Source organism: Pongo abelii, chromosome 11 (genome assembly GCF_028885655.2).
Source record: "Pongo abelii isolate AG06213 chromosome 11, NHGRI_mPonAbe1-v2.0_pri, whole genome shotgun sequence".
In the NCBI taxonomy this organism is placed as follows: domain Eukaryota; kingdom Metazoa; phylum Chordata; class Mammalia; order Primates; family Hominidae; genus Pongo; species Pongo abelii.
The window spans coordinates 139,339,554-139,361,161 of record NC_071996.2 but is presented as its reverse complement, the minus strand read 5'-3'; the positions used below and the strand labels follow the sequence as shown (position 1 = coordinate 139,361,161).

Here is a 21,608-nt window from a genome sequence, read left to right as displayed (position 1 = left end):
GGCATGTAACTGCCAGCATTCTTATTACAAGTCTCACACAATAATAATGTGGTTGATTCTGATGAGTTTTTAAGCAGAAGGAAAGGTTAGGGAGTAAATATTGCAGGGAGCAGATCAGATTGAACTAGGAGGACTAGACTTGGGACAGCCCTAAGATGTTAATAGTATTTTGAAATGTTTCTGTTTTCACCAGTCTGCAAACATTAACTATAGTATTAGGTATTTTATAGACAATGTCTAAGTAGGGACATATTTCCCAAACTAACAAACTCTTCTTTTTTTTTTTTTTTTTTTTTTTTGAGACAGAGTCTCACTCTGTTGCCCAGGCTGGAGTGCGGTGGTGCGATCTCAGCCCACTGCAACCTCCCCTTCCTGGGTTCAAGCGATTCTCCTGCCTCAGGCTCCCACGTAGTTGGAATTACAGGCATATGCGCCACTGTGCCCGGCTACTTTTTGTCTTTTTGGTAGAGACGGGGTTTCGCCACGTTCAAGTGATCTGCCTGCCTCGGCCTCCCAAAGTGCTGGGATTACAGGCATGAGGCACCATACCCAACCTAAAACTAACAAACTCTTCTATGCCTACTTTATAATATTTACATTCCTATATATTTAATTACAGCTGTCAGCTTTGGTACCAAGGAAATAGTGTTTTTTGGTTTCAAAACTTGGCCTTCAGTGAGTCAGTTAAAAGTAAATTCTTTTACTTTTAGATGTAGGAAAGGAAAAAGTGTTTTTGCTACTCAAAACTATCTGATAAAAATGTCACTGTCTGATGACTTTCCAGAAAAGCCTCAAAAGAAGACTGTGAAGACTTCTCAAGCCGCCACCTTCTTTAGAACTTGTGGAGCCAAAGGCTCTGGAGTAGGCAACAAGCAGAATCATGTCATCAAGGGGTGTGTGAGGGAGAACCACAGCAAGTCTTGGGACAGAGTGCAGTCTGGGCTTTCCTGACCATTTCTGGGAAAACGTGTCTGGTCTGAGAGCCATGCCAAGTGCCCTAAGTTCCACAGTTGCTGTTTCTAAACAAAACATGAAATTCTGGCGGGCCAGTGATTCTCTCTACCAGGAGAGGTGCTTGTTTGGTTGTCAAATTCTCTATTCACCAAGGACAAAACTCAGCTTGGGAGAAGTCCTATTCCACAGTCCAAGTTCCTACGCAAGGAGAAACCGAGTCTGCTGTCAGGAACTGTTAAATAAATACTGCAGAACTGAAATAAGACTTTAATGATACGATTTCCTCAGGAGTCTTGGTCTTGGTAGATATCTTTTTTTTTTTTCTTTTTGAGACGGAGATCAAAAAAGGAGTCCAGTAGCATGATCTTGGCTCACTGCAACCTCCGTCTCCTGGGTTCAAGCGATTCTCATGCCTCGGCTTCCCAGGTATGTAGGATTACAGGTGCACACCACCATGTGTAGCTAATTTTTGTATTTTTAGTAGAGATGGGTTTTTGCTATGTTGGCCAGGCTGGTCTTGAACTCCTGGCCTCAGGTGATCCACTCACCTCGGTCTCCCAAAGTGCTGAGATGACAGGCGTGAGCCACCACACCCAGCTGGTAGACATCTGTTTCTATGTAGTGTTTGCAAATGGCCAAAGACTGTGGGAAGTAGACATAGCTACTTGTCATGTGTGGGGATTTTAACCTTTAAGGTGAAAGGCCTCCTAAGTCTGACCTGGGGTCTCTGCACTCCTGCTCTATCTTTCTTTCCTTTTTTTTTTTTGAGACGGAGTCTCGCTCTGCCACCCAGGCTGGAGTGCAGTGGTGTGATCTTGGCTCGCTGCAACCTCCGCCTCCCGGGTTCATGCGATTCTCCTGCCTCAGGCTCCCGAGCAGCTGGGACTACAGGCACCTGCCACCATGCCGGGCTAATTTTTTGTATTTTTAGTAGAGACGGGGGTTTCACCATGTTAGTCAGGATGGTCTCGATCTCCTGACCTTGTGATCCACCCACCTCGGCCTCCCAAAGTGCTGGGATTACCGGCGTGAGCCTCTGTGCCCAGCTGTATCTTTCTTTCAGTAATGAAGTGAGTATACAGCCATCTTTTATACCTGGGAGAAATTAACCAAAACACAAAACACCACAGCCACTGTCAAAGCAACCAGTGACACAACTGACAGTGGGCACCTGCTCAATCCACAGGCTCTTCCTGAACATCCCCAGCTGCAAGCCCAACATTTACCCGCGGCCCTGAGGAGCTGCCTCTGCAAGGGAAGGGAGCTTTGGTTTTCAAAACCAGCCTGAAGGAGGTCTCCCATGGACGGGACCGAAAGGCCTTAACAGCTGTAAAACGCACTGCACAGAGTGAGAGCTACGCATCTGGTATAAGGATTTGTTCCAGCAACAGTCTTATTTCAAATGACAATAGTTTACCACAACTTAGAAAAGTTTCAATGGAAACCCCCAAGTCGGAGTACTTTGAGTCTCATATGTTTCCTATCTAATGCATGCGGCCTCTTAAAATAAGTTTTCTTTTTTATTCTCAAATATGTTGGTTAGAAATCAAGTGGCCTTACCTTATATGACCAGGAAGGCCTAAGCTAGGACATTGCAGATGGAAAGAACATGGCAGATGGCTCTCGGTCACACAGAGCTCAGCTCCCGTCCCAGCTCTGCTACTACCCAGCTGTGTGTTACAGGATGAAATATGTTACCCCAAAACTTGCATGTTGAAGCCCTCACCCACAGTGGGACTGTATTTGGAGACAAGGTTAAATGACGTCATACAGATGGGGCCCTGATTCAATGGGACTGGCATCATCATAAGAAAAAGAGACAGCAGGAGTGTGCACATGGAGTCCAGGCCACGGGAGGACACAGCAAAAAGGCAACAGGCTCAAGCCAAGGAGAGGTCTCTCCAGAAACGGGCTCTGCCAGGCCTTGTCTTGGACCTCCAGCCTCTAGAACCGAGAGATCAACTTGTGCTGTTTAAGCCGCCCAGGCTGCAGGATTTTATTATGGCAGCCCTGGGGACTCATGCGCTCTGTGGGGCTGCCGGGCACGCCCCACTGTCTCCCCAAGCCTTAATGTTCCCATATGGGAAAGGGGAGCATGGCACTTCCTAGGTAAGGGGGACAGTAGTAGAAAGCTCTAGCACAGGGCACTCGGAAAAGTGGTCAATAAACGCTGGTTACCACCAATACTCTGGTACATCAGAACCCCCATCATCTCAAACCCTATGGGGACAGAGTAAGAAGGGGAGGGAGATCCACTCCATGCGGCCATGAGTCTCTAACCCCCCACACCACTGCTCCTACGAATAATATGGGGAAATCAACCCTCCTCTACAGGGCAGCCAGAGTCCTTGGCAAGCAGACACCCTGGGCCTTTAGGACCCTCCTCCCACTTCCTCCTGAACCCCTCCATCCGCAGCTCTGCTCTCTGCCTCCCTCCTGTTCTGCCACCATCTACTTGTATATCCCAGTCCAGTGGGATTATCCCCACCTCCATTTCCCTGTCTTTCCCTCACCCTCTCCTGTCTAACTCAGTAGAATTCACCATTCCTTGGCGTGACACCCGTCTACTTTCACTGGGGGTCATGGGATGGGATCGTCAGTACACACCTGAGCTGGGCCCGGGGGCTACAGACACCTTCTGCCTCCTCCAGCCTTAGCAGAGGACCCAGGGCATGTCACACAAGGACCAGTGCACAATTGTTACTAGCTGATCAAATCTGATAAGAAATAATTCCAGAAATAAGTATCTTATTGATTCATCAAGACAAAAACAAGTTCTGGCAACATTAATTTTGAGAATCTTTCCTCTACCTGTAGGAGAGTTTGTACTTCTGAGCTCATGGGAAATTGAATTTCACCACCACTGTTCAACTTTTAAAGAAAATAAGCACTATTTTGCTGAAACAAATCACTTAGATAGTATCCCGGTGAAATGGGAGGCAGGCAGGGAAGTGCTGGGTAGAGAAGGGCAGGCTCCCTGGCGAGAGCTCCACCCTCGGGCCTCTGCTCACAGACCTAGGTGAGGACAGGCATTCCAGTTTTTGCGCCCAAACACTGCATTTTCCAAGACCTCCCTGGCCTGCCACTCCCCCCATCCTGTGCCTATAAAAACCCTGAGACCCTAGTGGGCACACACACAAGCGGCTGGGTGTCGAGAGGAGCACACTGGCAGAAGAACACACCAACAGACTCTGGCAGGCCACCAACGGCAGAACGATGTGGATGACGTGGAATTCAGCTGGGGGCAGTAGGAGGAGAGTCCGGCCACTGAGTGGCCCGACTCCAGGGGAAGACCACCTTCCCACTCCATCCCCCTTCTGGCTCCCATCCATCTGCTGAGAACTACTGGCACCACTCAGTAAAACCTTGCATTCATTCTCCAAGCTGACGTGTGATCCAATTCTTCCAGTACACTAATGTAAGAACCCTGGGATACAGAAACCCTCTGTCCTTGCAATAAGGCAGAGGGACTAATTGAGCTGATATCACAGGCTGCCTGTGGACAGCCAAACCGAAAAGCACACTGTAACACGCGCCCACTGGGGCTTCAGGAGCTGTGAACGCCCAGCCCTAGACCATGCTGTGGGGTGGGAGCCCACGCTCCCCACAACCCGCCTGTCTGCCTGCCCGCCTAGGGGTCTGAGCTGAGGGACACCAAAGAAGTGAGCCACAGCCCATCATATGCCCGCGAGGGAGATAAAGGAACTTTTCCTGTTTCACCAGCTCTGGATAATGGATACATAGAGGACACACTGAGTCTTAAAAGTAACTTCCGTTCTTGGAAATGCCATTCTGTCAGCATGGCAGTTGGTCGTGCATGACGCACCTAGGGCTACACTACTTCCTATCACCCTCACGCAGCCCTCATGACCACGGGAAGTATTTTTTTCGATTGCTTTGCAGATTTGTGTATAAATGATGGATTTTGTGCTTTGGGTAAAGTAATTCCAAATAAACATTCTGCACATCTTGTGAGGAACATATTGTCACCCACCAACGCTGCCAAAAGGGCGGGGATGTAGGGGAGGGTGTGCCCGATATACTCAAAGACGGATGACTGTCATTTCACGTGTAGGCCTCCAGATATTCTGGACTGTTCTGGCAATGACAGTATGAGATTTGAGGAGTCAAAGTAAAAGCACTGATACACCTGCCTGGCTATTACATTAATCATCGTAACTGGGCCGGGTCTGTTGTGAACCGGGCTGAATATAAGACTCTCAGGGAGTTGTTCACCCAAGTGAGGTCAATTAGCTTGCAGGGCACGGCAGTTCACTCGGTAAATTATCTGCTTCTGGGGAGCAGAACGGGCCCCAATGCCCAGGCAGAGCTGATTTGCCACGTGGGTGGGCACCATACGCCTGGCGAGCCTCTCGCTCACCGTGGTTCCTCAATGGTGGGGCTTAATAAACGTGAGCCGTCCTCCTGTAAACCCACTCTGCCTACGCAGAGAGCCCACAGGACTGTGGAGCTCCTCTCTCCATGCCCCTGAAGGAAGGGCACTGCCATTTCTCTCCACCTCCTCCGATCTCTATCAAGTTTCAGCGTGGTCTTCACATTTGTTTCCTCCATGAAAGCAACACACGCCGGTGAGGCAGTCAACCAACTCACTGTGACCAGTGTCAAAGTTTCAGGAGCTGTTAATGCGGGCGTCATTATGCTCCTTTCATTCTGCCCACGCCACACAATACACCCCTCGTGTTGATCCCAGGTACCAGACAACACAGGTCGGTGGCCTGCTGCAGGCTGGATGAGGGGATTAACTCCAGAGGTTCCTTTCACTTAATTGACAATTGCCTCTTTCTACTCAACTGAGAATCAAAAACACGCACGGCTTCAAAACAGTTCACAGGCTCGATGGCGGGTGCGGCGGGCTTGCCCTGGGCAGGCTGGCTCTTCCTCTGACAGCTTGGGAAGGCTTTTCCCACGGCTTCAGATGGCTGCTGGGAAATGACTGCTCTCATGGCTGACTCCCTGGAGGTGGCCATGACATCAGGGTTCAAGGTCAAAATGAAGACTTAAAAAAAAAAGTTTTTTTTGAGGGATGTTGTTCCTTTGGTGCATCCACCGAGCATCACAAAAGGGAGCCTGCCCGATGGAGGGTCCCCCACAGTGCCCTGCAGCCCAAAGAACTGAGAAACAGCGCCTTGGTGGGCATTGCAGAGGAAGGACCAGAGTGGGTGGCCTGCAAGAAAAGGACCTCCAGCATGTGACGGCCGCAGCTGTCAACAGGGCTGTTGCCTCCTGATGCACATCTCTCTGCCTACCTTTCTTCAAGGCAAGCAGAGACCTGGTTCTCTCAAAACACCAGCCAGTTGATCAAATAAACACAAAACTTCTGAAAGTCGTAGGCAGTGTTTTTCCCATGAATCTCTAAGAGCTCTCTGTGAGTCCTGCTAGCACTTAAATCCTTAAACACAAAACCAAGACAGCGAGACACCCTGGCCAAAGCTGGGCCAGGCCAGGGGCGGCCCCTCTGAGGGGTCTGCATGACAACGAGGGGTCGCCCCCACGGCCTGAGGTACAGAGCATGCCCCGCACACTTTCTGTATTTCTCATTCCTGACTAACCCTAGGAATGCCAATCCCCTGATGGTCCAACCACGAACCAGGGAAGGGGAATAATGGGTAAATACAGTTGGCCTGTCTGAAAAAGGAAGAAAAGACTCCCAAATGGAAGCATGATAAGGCAAAGATGGTATCTTCTATTTTTTTTTTTTCTCTGAAACCTCACGAGACAACACAAAGTCTCAAAAGATGTAGTGAGGAGGTTCTGTGTGTCCCCACCAAGTAAAAATAATACGCTTTCAATTGCGTAAGCACAATGAGATAAACTGAGCATGATTTTCAAACAATTCAAATCCTTCTAGTGTACGCTACCAAGTACAAGGCAAGTCTTGAACGGTTTCTGCAGCCTGGACATCAGAGGCAGGAGGGGATGGCCAGGTTCTCTGGCCAGGGCTCTGCGAAGGGCAGGGAGGAGGCCAAGGCGTACGGCTGTGTATCTGTACTCAAATATAGAGATTAAAAAATGCTAAAGAGAAAGAAAGGAGAGCACACAGCTGCCGTCCCCCAAACAGACCTCCCATCTGCCACCCACGATTTGCATGTCACCTTCTCCGGGCTCATTTGTACTTCATTAACTGCCATTGACTTAACAAGATTTATGCAAATGGCACCATAGGAGCTCCCTAACTCCCACTGCAATCAAGTGATTATGTATGTACAACTCTCCACAGCAATGAAAAATTAATACGTGACAAGCCCACTCGCCGCTGAGCCGGGCCTCTGGCTTTTCTTTTTCTTGCTTTGCTTTTTAATTTTTACTCGAATAGACCTTATTAATTTAAAAAAAAAAAAAAAAAAGAAACCGAACTCTCTGAACCAACCTCCTCCAAGACCCCAGAAAGGACACCAAAGGAGAAGTAGACCCAGGTCCACCAGAAATGAAGTTATAGTCCAGAAAATAAGTCATATTTTTGATGGGGAATCTTTAATTGGGACAAAGAAGAAAGAGATAACGTCATTGACCATCATGATTCGGCGAGCTCCCACAATGAGGTGGGGGGAGCCTGGGTGCTTACAGCAAACGAGATATCAGATGGAAGTGAAAGGGGGTTAACATAAGCCACTGTGACATGTACTATCTGTAAACTCAGGGGTTAGGCTGCAGAGAGTGTTGAAGGCTGCCTTGCCTGGATCCTAAACCATCCGTTACAAGACTTCTGTTGGGGGAAAGAAGTCTGCATTAGCAACTCCACGCAAGTTGCTGGGGTTCTAAAACGATTCCTCTGCCATCAGGCAAAGGTCCACTAGCTGGTGTGTGAGGCTTCGATCATGCAGACCCGAGTCTTTCACATGGGCTGAGCACTAAGACACAGTTCTCTGCAGCAAGTGACAAGAGCAGAGAACATGTTTGCAGCAAACACGGTAAGGACGGGAATGGAATGATGCCTGCCACCCGGAGAATGGCTGAGCAGGGCTGTGTTATCCCTGGAGAAACATGTTGCTGCAGGCAGTCTCAGAAGTTTCTTTATACAGTCATAAGATATTTTTGTCTCAGGTCGTGGTTCACTTACTTAATTTAAAACATGTAACTTTGCTTCCTAAGCTTTCTGAAGGCTTTTCATCAATGGGCAGTGGAGAGAGTGCAGGCATAGGGGCAGAGAGGCCTGGTCCGAATCCTTGGACCTACTTCCTAGCTGCCTGGTATAGGGCCCTCCCTATCTCTGTGTTTAAAATAAGGACACAGCTACCATAACTGTGGCAATGTCGAGGATTAAGTGGGATCTCGTATGAACAGCACTTACATAATAAGCACTCATTTAATTGCTCATTTATTCAACAAATAATTTGGTTGAGTTTCTAGAATATGGCCATCAGGCTCCATCCCCTGCAATCCTCTCATTTCATTTCCACGCTGAAGTCATCACACCAGGAGGGTCAGGAATTCAGGCTACCTGGAGTGATCTATGTTCCTTTAGAAACAAGGGCACACACAGGGATGTGAGATAGATCGATACGACCGTCTGCAAACCCACATCAATCCGCCCGATGCACAGAGAGGCTTTGACAAGGGTGCCCTGAATGTGACTAATTCAAAAATCCAGTTTTGCTAACACTTAAAAATCCTCTGTGGAACCTCCACATCTAACTGCTTCAAGGGCTTCAGACATCATCCAGTTCCCCATTTTACAGATGAGGCACCTGAGGCCTGGAGAGCTGGCCACGGGGGGACTCTGCTGGGACAGGTGTGGATTTGAGGAGGGAGCTGTCTGTGGCTGCAAGAGGGGGACAATTAGGAGGGACAAGGAGCTCCCTGTGCCCAGGAGTCACCGGGAAATCAGACCATGATTTAGATTTCAACGAGATTACTTTGAACATTCACAATCGAAAGGCTTCCAAGGACTGGATAATACTCATTTTACGCTTGATGGTCAACTCCAATCTGCACACATATTGAAAAGCTAGCCTGCAAAGCTAGCCCCCTCCACAGATGAGCAGGGTACAAATTGAATGAAGGTTCCAATTATACCGGGGGCCTGCCTGGCTCGCACAGAGGGACTCCTGCCAGGCTGGTGAGCGCTCCCACCCAAATCACCCAAATCAACCACAGACAGGCATTAAGAAAACAGTCTATTATTAAGTTTTAATATTCCCCAAAGGAAATGTCCTGGTACCAGTTTATGAAAAAGAATGATTTTTATAATTGATTTTTATAATTCCAGTTGAAAAAGATATCAGTGGCATAAAAATTACACATTAACATCAGCTTATGCAGAGTTAGGTTATAAATAAATGCACCAAGAAAGAATAAGCAACTATGTGCACAGACCTCTAAAGTGTTTTATAGTGAAAACACCACCCACCATCAAAGTGGAAAGTTCTGTTGTTGTTGTCTTTGAATATATGGAGGGAAGAGAATTTCTCCTAAAGGTGCCCTGGGCCAATCCATATATTTGCGGCCCAGTAGATGATCGTGTGTCTTACATAGATGCATGAGGGCCTTGGTGATGACCTGCAGGCCTCTTTCTTCTCTGCCTGGCAAAGGCGTGCCCTGTGAGCAAGGAAGGAGAAAGCCTGCTCCCGGGCAGGGTCGGTCACGCTGTGGGCAGAGGTGTGGTTTTTGCAGTAGTTCCTGGGCTCCTTGGGAAACTCTGTGGACTCCCTCCTCTGGTCTCACTCAAGATGCCGTGGCCCTATTTAACCCCTCCCTCTCCCACATCTTCATGCTGACACTGGCTGGCCCCTCTCTAAGGCTGCGTTCCTATTTGCTTCAAATGGACGAAACCTGCACCACCAGAATAATCCAACTCCATGTGTGGAAAGACTCTCCCCTTTTTAAGGGCAGCCAGTGCCTACACGGTTCCTAAGGGATTAGTGATGCTGTGCAGGTGCCCGCAGGAGAGAGGAGAGCAAAGCAGTGAGCTGGACCGGAGGTGCACACCAGTCACAAGCCCTGTGCCTAAGAGGCAGAGCCATTCTCCTGCCCACAGAGGCTTTTGCTCAAGAAGGATGCACTCTAAATCAATTGGCTTTCTTTAACAAACCAAAAGATGACATTTCAGAAGCCACTGTGTGGGGCTGAACTCTATTTTTATTCTCCTTGGAAATCAAACCACAATCTACGTCACACATAGACTCCAGGGTTTTTTTTTTTCTTATTGGAGACATAAAGTGATTTAGAATCTGGTTTCTGGGCTAATGAAACCCTTTTCCAGGCTAGCAACATAGGCCAAAACAAATGGCTGAATTCAAGTCCTGTTGTGTAATGAGGAAGTTTAATTAAGGCCCCACATTACAGCTGTAAATGTTCCTTTATATAATAAGGTCTAAATGAAACCGAACCTAATCAAAGTTACAATTCCTTCATTAGCAAATTACAAACAAGAGCGCACAGCTGACACACCGGCTATGATTATTACAGCTAATTGCCTCGTTGTTACAAACCAGCCTGAAACAGTGTTCAGATGTCCGTCTGTGAGAGCAAATTAGGGCCACATCGGGCTGTTCCTGTGATCACAAGGGGCTCTTGTAGGCGATCTGAGTTACCCCTGTTGCCCGGCGGCCCGCGGCCCAATCAAAGCCGTGCTACAAAGGCAGCCTTTGAAGGCTCTCAGCCTGGAAACGCACTCCATATGCAGGCGGGCAGCCCGCACTTCATTAGGTCTGTTGTCTCCGTTCCCTCTTCTCATTCTAATGATCCCATTTGAATACACACAGGAACTCTGCTAATTGATGTCAAGTGAGAGACTTCTACATTCATCAACAGAGCACATCACACAGACCTTGGCGCGGGAGCCAGCATCATCTCCAGGAAGACCTGAGGTGTATCTCTGGCGACAGGGAGGGAAGGATGGGGAGGCTGCTCACCTGTTTAATTGGGATGGCTCGGCCGCTCCCAATGCTGTCCGCACGACTCTCCAGGCCTTTCTTCTCTTTGTCTGGGTCGCTCCCTTTCCGAGACTGCAAAGCAAAAGGAAAGTTGGCATCTAGGTAAAGGCTGCGGTTCACAGACGGGGCTCTGCCCGTTTGCAGAATTCCTGCCAATACACATTGAGAAAACACGCGCGATCTATGTGTGCGCACAGACACGTCCGATGAGCAGACGGCTCAGTAGTTCATCTCCACTGACTTCATCATTTTTAAAGAGAATCATCTAAACTTTCCCCCTGACTTTTCCACCACAAAATTATCTTTTAATTCTTTTTTAAAAAGTTCAAAATTCAATTACTAGAAACCAATGGGCCATATAGGAAAGTAACGCCCAACAGAAAAACACATTCGAAAGCTGCAGTTCACATAGCCGAGGAAAAAAGGGGCTGTTCAATGTTTATTTGGAAAATCTACTGTATAAACATACGTATTTAATTAATGTTTGAATGATTTTAAAATTCTGTTAACTAGTCAGCTGTGCGATTTAATGGCACACCCTTGATTAGTATCAAGGTGCTGTTAACATTTTCCGTTTACTGCTTCTGGATGGTTGGAAAATGGCAAATTTGAAGTTAAGCTAGTGGACAATACCACAAAAAATAATGAAGGGAAAAAAAACCCTGAAAATCGCCTTTGGACAAAAAGGTCAGTATTTGGGAAATGATGAACAGCTTTATTTGACAAAGTCCTGAGTCAATTATCTCCGATGCACTGCTGACATGCTGCAGACGACGAGTGGCTGGCACTGGGCAGGAAGGGTGGCGACCTTTAACCCACGGAAGCCCCAACCAAAAGCCGCACCTTGACTTGGGTAAAACTGAATGAGCTCCGTCGTCTCAGTCTCCTCTCTTGTGGCATGAGAAAGTGTGAGCACAATGATTTTCTGACAGATTTATTTTATTATGAGAGAAAGATCGGAGACTCGTCCTCCTTAATAACTGTGCTGACAAGTGACAACTTCACTCCATTACTTTTCAATGGGAACATTACTCACGCAATATTGAAAATGGAGAAACATTTTCATGTGCTTTTCAAATCTGAGATGATATATGAAATGAACAGACTTTGTGGTGTCCACTGCTACGATGAAAAGCTAATGGAATCCAGGTTCAAAGGGATGTGAGATGGAACAGCTGATTTACAAAACATACATATTAAAAGGGGCAATGTCATGGGTCATAATACAAACAAGAGCTGATGGGACACATTTAGGATTCCAGAAGAGGCTGCTACCAAATTAAGGAGGAGGACAAGGAGAACAGTTCCCAGATGGAAACTCAGATCTAGCACTTCAAAGGGTGCTACTCTCCTGGGCAGCTGTGCTCATTAGGAAACATGCTTCTCAGATGGTGATAAGAGGTGATGTTTATTGAACACCTACTATGTGCCAAGCACTGTGCACTTGTTTCCCCCTTAGGTTGGTGGATGCCTAGAATGAGGTGACAGGGAATAAATCAAGCAACAAATATGAAGTTGCAGAAGAATATAAAACATAAGGTTAACCCTTTGGGCTAGAAAGAAAATAGAGGTATTTATCAATTCTTTGTCAAGGGCTCATTTTTCTTTTTAATTAATTCTTAATAATGTATAGTAAGAGCTACACAATAGCCTTAAATTCTTTTCTCCACATCTCAATTGATGAGAAAAGCTGGCTCCTGATGTTCCTAGTTTTAAAATAAATTTCAAAGCACGCAGTGATAACATTAAAAATTTTTTTTAATTAACAAAGAATATTTAAGAGTACTTTGGGAATTTTACAAATTCTAAATTTCTAAATTTGGAAATCCATCTTCATTATTCTCTATTAACCAGAATAATTAACAAAACAAACATTAAAAAAATTAACATCTTCCTCAACGCAGCACATCTGTCCCCCCAGCCACTCCATTCTCAGAGCAGAATTTCAGATTCCACTTGAAATGGGAAGAAATAGCTCATTGCCCTGCTGTAAACACCTTAGAACATGAACTGTGAACAACTAAACTCAGTATCTGATCACACACTCTGAGATAAAAGAGATTGAAACTTCGGTAAGACTTCATTGCAAAAATAAAACAAAAATTTCCTGACAACTTTAACAATTTGCTGGAGACAGTCAAAAAACTAAAATTTCGGGAAAGAACAGTGGCAAGATGTTAGGCAAAAGAGTTTGCTGTACCTCAGCCCCACAATTACTTTGTCTACATCAGGCTCTATCCATAAAATTGAAATCCAACAACCAGACTAAATCAAATCTAATGGACATAGACACCCCAGCATACACAAATTCCCAGTAAGGTTTCCTTTCTCTGCCAACTTGGGAGACTTCATCACTAATGGCACATCCTTCTGTGATGCTGGAATGGCTCCCAGGAATCATCAGACACAAGGCAGCCCTCAGCACCCACGGCGCCTGCCAGGAGTGACCCTGCCCTGCATACAGCCTGCTGCACACTGCCAGAAATGTAACAACAGCAGATCACACCCATCCCAGAAGGGCTGCAGATTTAAAGTCAACACATGGCAAGCCACCATAGTAACTACTTAGCCGCCAACAAACACTCAATGCAGAGGAAAGAAAGGTTAAGGTAAGCCAATTATCACCTGTTTCTTTACAAAAATGTGTAACTTCCCCTGCTGTGGTGAAAGAAGCCATGAAAGACACTCCCATCAACTAACTACCTGCCTACAGGAACAAGCGCATCATTGCCAAGAGCCCTCCGTATCAAAGAGAAGCCCATTTTCCCCCTTTCAACCAGTGGCTAAGTCAACAGGGGCTGGAACACACTATGGGAGGTACCCAGGAGCTCCTCTGCAAAAACAAATAAATGCCATTGAAACAGTTCTCTTCACACTATGATTTTTGCTGCCTTATTTTTTTATGGCAAGTTTCTGAGCTGGACAATGTATATTCACAATCTTTGGTTCCTGGGTACACTTGGCTCTGTTTAATGGCATCAACATGATATGGTAAGCTTTTAAAAAATATCACATAAATGACATCGTTATTATAAAGCTTGAAAATGGACAAATCCATGTAATGTATAATTTCAAGACTCACAATAGAACAAGTTTACAGCATGGACACAGATAATATAGACCAAATTCAGGTTAATGCTGATCCCTGGGCAGACAGGCAGCAGAAATGTGTCCTGGAGGCACATGGAAGGAGCTGCAACTTTTACTTAGGATTTGCTTATTTCTTGCAGTAGCAGTGTAGCAGGAAAGGGCTTGTATTTGATGAAGTGTGTGGTGAGTACACGTATGTTTTTTATTTCTGTATGTTTGAAAAATTTTTCTAATAAAACATTTTAACCACATGTAAACTAGGGCCGCTAAACTAAATTAACTGCTCTAAGAACCCATATTACCAAACTAGGGATTAAATGTATACAGTCTTTTAATGTTTGTTTTTTTTTCCCAAAGAAATAAGTGAAATAAAATATAACTTACTGTTTGCTTAGTAAAGTAGAATTCCTACTGCAAATGTAACATATAATGTGGACTATTACAGAGATTTTGTTTGTACTATTTTATAAAAAAGTCATTTATTTTTGTTTAAAAATTGTATATGAATATATGCAAACAAACATCTGGGAGCACAAAATGTTAGCCCAGAGCAGTAAATTACAGTCTACTTTATAAAACGTATAAGAATGGTATTGGAAACAATGATACGTGTACTACTTAATTAACTATGGTCTCTTTATGATGTTCTAATAAATAAGGTGGATAGTGCCCCTCCAGCTGGGTGTTACAATCCCAGTCTGCACGAATTTTTATTCACTAAGATTGTCTGCGTATCATGCATCTGTCCTCCGACTAGACACTTCCAAATAAATACATATTTTGACAGTTTATGCCTATAATCACCAACAACTGCCAGGGATGAAGAGTCTATTCAATTTTACATATTTAAAAATAGAAGAAAACTGGTCATGATAAAAATTTAATTTCTTAATTGCTATGATTTCAAAATTAATTTGCCTTCTTTTTGTTCCTTGGATGACACTGACATCTAGTGGAGTTACTATTTCCAGGAACTTCAACTTAAGACTACACCACATGCATCATCACCACCACCACCACTACCACCACCACCATCATCATCACCATCACCACAACCATCATCACCACCACAACCATCATCACCACCACAACCATCATCACCACCACAACCATCACCACAACCATCACCATCATCACAACCACAACCATCACCACAACCATCATCACCATCACAACCATCATCACCATCACAACCATCATCACCATCACCACAACCATCATCATCACAACCGTCATCACCACAACCACAACCATCACCACCAACACAACCATCATCACCAACACAACCATCACCACCACCAAAACCATCATCACCACAACCATCACCACCACCCCAACCATCACAACCACCATCATCACAACCATCACCAACAAAACCATCATCACCACCATTACCACCACAACCACAACCATCATCACCACAATCATCACAACCATCACCACCACAACCAACATCACCATCACAACCATCATCACCATCACAACCATCACCACAACCATCATCACAACCACAACCATCACCACCATCAAAACCATCACCACCAGCACAACCATCACAACCATCATCACCATCACAACCATCATCACCACAACCATCATCACAACCAAAACCACAACCATCATCACAACCATCATCACCATCACAACCATTATCACCATCACAACCACAACCATCATCACAACCATCGTCACAACCATCACAACCATCATCACAACCATCACAACCGTCATCACCACAACCATCATCACAACCATCATCACAACCACAACCAACATCACAACCATCACCACAACCATCACAACCATCACCATCATCACAACCATCATCACAACCATCACAACCATCATCACCACAACCATCATCACAACCATCATCACAACCACAACCAACATCACAACGATCATCACCACAACCATCACCACCACAACCAACATCACAACCATCATCACCACAACCATCACCACCACAACCATCATCACAACCATCACAACCATCACAACCATCATCACCACAACCATCACCACCACAACCACAACCATCATCACAACCATCATTACAACCATAACCATCATCATCACCACAATCATCACAACCATCACCACAACCATCACCATCACAACCACAACCATCACCACCACAACCATCATCACCACCATCACAACCATCACCACAACCATCATCATCACAACCACAACCATCATCACCACCACAACCATCATCACCACAACCATCATCACAACCACAACCATCACAACCATCATCACCACCACAACCATCACCACAACCATCATCACCACAACCATCATCATCACCATCATTTTGTTCAATGTCGAACCCACTGAGGACCAACATATGGATCACTGCCCAGAACTTTCACCATCTTTTCCTTAAATGCCACAATGCAAACCTATTGCAGTGGTAGCTTCTTTTATGACTCCAAATTTCTATTCCCACTAATGCCAATGAGGCAGCTGGATTCAATTTCTGATCTGATCTCATATTTATTTTCCAAGATTAAGGAGAAAGACAACAAACACTGGTCACCCTTAGATCCACAGGCAGACCATTATATTATGTGACACATTAATGGTGAAATAATTAATGGTGATTTTTGGCCACCGTAACAATGAGTTTTTACTGGCTTCTGCACCTGCCCTGCCCGGACTCTTCATGGATGCCTGTAAGTGCACCTGTGTGTCTGCAGGGTGAATCCACAGCAACAGGGTCTCTCCTCCTAGTGTGCAGAGCCCTTTCTCCTTCACCCTAAACTGCTTTCCCTTGAACATGGGTTGACTCTGGCAGCGAGTCTTCCTCCTAGACACTGAGCAAAACCAGGGCTGTGCAGAGAGCAGATGTTAAGTCAATATTTATTAAATGGGCTGTTATTTTGATTCTCTCTGCCTTGAAGTGTTCTCCTCCCTAAGTCACCTGGGTTGTCAGGTACCCAGTGGGATACTACTTTCTGGCACACTGCAGTTCCAGAGCTTATAAAGGGAGGGGATGGGAAGGTGCCGGCATTCTCCTTATAAATATTCTCATTTTTAAAGATACTTTGTGGTTTTAAAATTTCTCTCCTTGAAAGAGAAAGCAAAGTCAACAAACAGAAAATGTGGCTCTCAGAAGGCGTCTGAGAATGAGTGCTCTCCCCCTTCCACTCCCTTAACGGAGACACAGAAGGTGTTCTCGACCACCACGATGACAAGCCCGCCCCTCCTCCCGGGGCACAGGCCGCCTGCCCACAGCCCACCCTCTCTCAATCCAGCTGCATCTTTGGATATTGGTTTCTCAAGCCACTGAGTCACTGTGCAGCCTGTTCTAGGAGGAAACACTTCAACCCAAAGCCCCCCAGTCTGGGTGTAGACAGGGGCTCCAGGTGTTAGACGGAGCTGGGAAGCAGCTATTTAGGTGACTGCTGCTGTTCTCGGTGTGTCTGAAGAAACTGCCCAATAAAACATGTTATCCATGCACTAATTTAAGCATGTGAGATACTCACCTGTATTTTGCAGAAACCTAAATACCCACCTCCTAATCTATTGCATATGCTTAACACTATCAGAAATCATTTTATAGCATCAATGGGAGTGAGAAAACCACGGAAGCAATGCCACCAGATCTCTTCTGCCTCCTCCAGGAAGTCTTCCAGGAAGCCGCACTGCAGAAGTACTATGGTTTCCAGCCCAGAGAGGTCAAGTAATTTGCCTAAGGTCAAACATCTGTCAGCAGCAGAGGCTGGGATGGGAGCTTGGTCTGTCTGATCAGTCCTCACCCTGCTGCCCAGCAGCAGCCTCTGTGGGAGCTGATGTGGCGCAAGGCAACTAGCAAAGGCAAGGAGAGACTGGGGAGGAGGGGGTGTGTGCAGCTGGCAACCGCCTCTGCAGTCATGAGCATCCAATGAGAGACTGCTCCAGACATGTGGCAGAGGGGCTGGGGATCTCTCATACTTGGCAGGAACTGCAACGTAACATCAAGATCGGATTCACAAAGGGGCAGCAAATCCAACTCCCAGCCACCCCTCTAGAGCTTTGCATCTGGGTCAGCAGTAATCAACCAAAATGGAAGTCAGATGGTTTAAAGCAGGGCACCACTAACATGTGGGGCTGGATAATTCCCTGCTGTGAGGGGCTGACCTGTGCACTGTGGGATGCTTTGCAGCACCCCTGGTTGCTACCCACTAGACATCTGCAGAACCTTTACCTTCCCACTCCCGTACTCCTGTTGTGACAGCCCAAAGTTTCTCCACAAGTTGCCAAATGTCCTTGGAGAGCAAAACCACCCTGGTTCAGAAGGACTGTTTCAAAAGCATGTACGTGTAATGCATGATCCAGGGAGGAAAAGCGTTCTTCTCAAGTCCAAAGGCTTCAGTCACCTGACAGCAGCTGTGCCTGGAGTTTGGGGCTCAACTGTGTAGACTCCAGGTTGATTGGTAATGTCTGCTATGCACAAGGAAGGAACAGGCTGGTAGCATTTTTGCCACCTCTGTAGTTCAGGGATTCTCTGCATCTCAATCACCCAGCGAGTTTTTAAGCACTTTGCATGCTGGCTGTGCACTATGGCTCATGCCTGTAATCCCAGAACTTCAGGAGGCCAAGGTGGAAGGATGGCTTGAGTCTGGAAGTTCAAGACCACCTTAGGCATCACAGTAAGACCCCATTTCTTAAAAAAAAAAAAAAAAAAATTAGCCACACGTAGTGGTGAGTGCCTATGGTCCCAGCTACTCAGAAGGCTGAAGTGGGAGGATTTCAGGAGGTTGAGGCTGCAGTGAGCCATGACTGAGCCACTGCACTCCAGCCTGGGCAACAGAGTGAGACCCTGTCTCAAAAAAAAAAAAAAAAAAAAAAGGAACAACACATGCCCGAGTGCACCCAGATTGTGAATTTATAAACCTGAACCCAGATAGCTCATCTCTGCTTTCAACATGCTCTACAGAAAAAAACCCAAGTGGAGAGCAGAGCCTCATGGCAATGAGCCTCCAGGAAGCACCTCCCAGTCCTCATCTCCACCCCGAGGGCAGCGCCAGGCACCCAAGCAGAAGAAGAAGAGGGCCTGTGGACAGTAATAGCTTATATATCATCTGAACGGTTAGAGACACACATCTGGGAATCTTAGAGTTTTGTCATCTCCTTGTATCCACTGTGACACGTCTTTAGCTGCAGCCACAGGATAACAAGTGCCTTTATACACACCCCCAGCTCTTCATTTCAGACACACGAAGTCAGGAATATCTACATGAAGAAATTCCCATTCTACTCAACATCCAAATCTTTGCTTCTCTTAATTTTCTTAGTCTTCCACAGAAATCAATGGTATTCACTTTAATATAGTTGAGATTCTACAAATACCACTGAACCGTGTGGCAACCAGGTTTACGTTAACGGAAATGCTTCAGAATTGCATTCAAATCTCCACCCAGGGTTGACACTCACGGTGAACAGGTTGGACCGGCGCTTGGACTGCTTGCGAACAGGCGTGGGTGTGTTGGCAGTGGGAGGAACATCGATCCGAAGTTCCTTCTGGCTGGTGCTGGGAGTCGATGGAACAGAGGAGGAATAGTCGCTTAAACTCCCACCTCCATTACTTGTCTGAAATGATTAAAACCCAAGGTTTTATTAATGACACACTCAGTAACCCAAGGCCTCCACTTAGGCAAGGTCATAACCAACAAGTGGGCATGAGCCCCACGGAAGGGATGTGTGAGAACGGCTGACTTGCGTCTATGGTTTTGCCAGGTGTATTAGCGTCACGTCTACAGAGTCTCATCCTGGAACATGCCAATCATCTCACTCAGTGGCGTCCCCTAAGAAAAGTGACTGAAGACAAAGAAGTCTCTTTCATTTAACTTAAAAGATTTCTGAAAGTTCAAATCTGATTATTTTCTCTTTCCTCTGAAAATGAAAGGGGTTGGTTAAACTAAATGGATTCTACGGTTCCTTCACTGCTCTAGATCAGCAGAACCACAGCCAACATTATGAAAATGACACCTGGAAAATCTGAATGTTTTTGAAAAGTATTTCAAGATTCACAGAAAATTAAACACAGCAAGTGAAGACATCCTTTTTTTTTTTTTTTGAGACAGCGTCTCACTCTGTCATCCAGGCTGGAATAGAGTGGCATAATCACACTCACTGCAGCCTAGATCTTCTGCTGGGCAGAGGTGATCCCCCCACCTCAGCCTCCCAAGGCACAAGCCACCACGCCCAGCTGATTTTTCTACTTTTTGTAGATACAGAGATGTAGTTCTGCCACGTTGCCCAGGCTGGTCTTGAACTACTGAGCTCAAGCGATCCACCTGCCTTGACTCCCAAAGTGCTGGGATTACAGGCATCTGCCACTCAGCCCAGCCAGCATGAACATTCATGACTGTACCTTGACAGGCTCTGACAATACATGCCATAACTCACTGGCTTCCCAAGCAAACTGAAAGTATGACACCGAACCTCTTCACCATGTCCTTAAAAAAAAAGTGCCAATAGAATACCTGCCCAAGAAACGTAATCAAAAAACAAGCACAGGCAAAAACAAAGCCAACTGTTTCCTTAGGAGGTTTTTGGTTGAGTTCTTCAAAGTGACAATTATTTCGTTTGCTTCCAAGTAAATAATTTTGCAAAATGTTGTTATGGAAAGATAGCAGTTTGTATGGGACCTAAGGGAGATGGTAATTATAATTGAATGCCACTACCAAATTTAAGTATAAAGCGAGTTTGGCCATTAAGATTTACTCACAACTGTTCAACCTATAAGCAGACTAGGACCAAGACCAGAGAAGGGTGGTTTAAATCACCAGTGAGGACTGCAGCACACACCTCCCATCACCACCCGGGCCAGCATGCCTCATAACACAGGCAGTATGAAGACAGAAAACATTAAAGAATGATTCCCATAAAAATCACTTGGCCACAGCAGTTTCTGAAGAAAATGTTAAGTCAATTACAACATGCTGTTACTTACAAAGTTGAAAAGAAAAAAAAAAATCAACCTTAGCATTGGCTGGGAACACTATTTGCACATTCTCTTTGGTTCTAAGAGTCTGACTTCTCACGTCACCTAACGTACCTGGCTGATGTGCACAGCAGACACCTGCGCGGAACAGACGGAGGAATGGCTGGGAGAATTAGGTAGCGACTTGCAGGGTCCTATGGACAGCTGCTGCTTCTTCCTTGTGGCAACAATCTTCTGGGCAACTGGTGGACACACAGACAAAAAGAAATCCATGTCAATTTCCAAATTCAGGAACAGAGCAGAGATCATCAGTCTGTTGTCGAAATCTGTTATTTCCTTCTTTCACAGTAGTAGCATTCCTGGTTCTTAGTTGGGCAAATGACAACCAGAATAAACATGACATTTGCCAGAGCCTCCTCCCGTCCCCCTACCCCCGCATCAGCTGAACATGGCCGGGTACACAAGCTCTGGCCAGCAGGATGAGAGCAGAAGGATCACAGGGCAGCTTTTAAGGATCTTCCTTGAGAGCTTCCCTTTGCCTAAATTCTTGTATGTTTTTCCTACTTGTTGCCTGAAATGCACAAATGTTACATAGCCTCAGCAGCACTGCGGAACATGAGGTGACACTGGGAACAGGAACCACATGGGAGACAGATAGAGCCAGTCCCCCAACTCCACAGAAGGCTTCAGCAGCCCTGCACAGACCACCTCAGAGGAATGTAAAGCAAAAAAAA

General features: G+C 46.0%; 1 protein-coding gene across 15 annotated transcripts in view; it reads right to left on the bottom strand.

Moving 5' to 3' along the window:
• AGAP1 (ArfGAP with GTPase domain, ankyrin repeat and PH domain 1) overlaps window positions 1–21,608 on the bottom strand; it is a 635,310-nt gene that overhangs the window by 310,029 nt on the left and 303,673 nt on the right. For all 15 annotated transcript variants that reach the window (XR_008523125.2, XR_008523124.2, XM_054550021.2 and 12 more), the window contains 3 exons: window positions 20,989–21,116; window positions 19,362–19,517; window positions 10,827–10,919 (listed from right to left, as the gene is read on the bottom strand). Coding sequence is in view for 13 of the 15 variants with exons in the window: in XM_054550021.2 (XP_054405996.1) it covers window positions 10,827–10,919; window positions 19,362–19,517; window positions 20,989–21,116 (377 nt within the window). In the remaining 2 variants the exon portion in view is untranslated. The remainder of the gene's footprint in view (window positions 1–10,826; window positions 10,920–19,361; window positions 19,518–20,988; window positions 21,117–21,608) is intronic.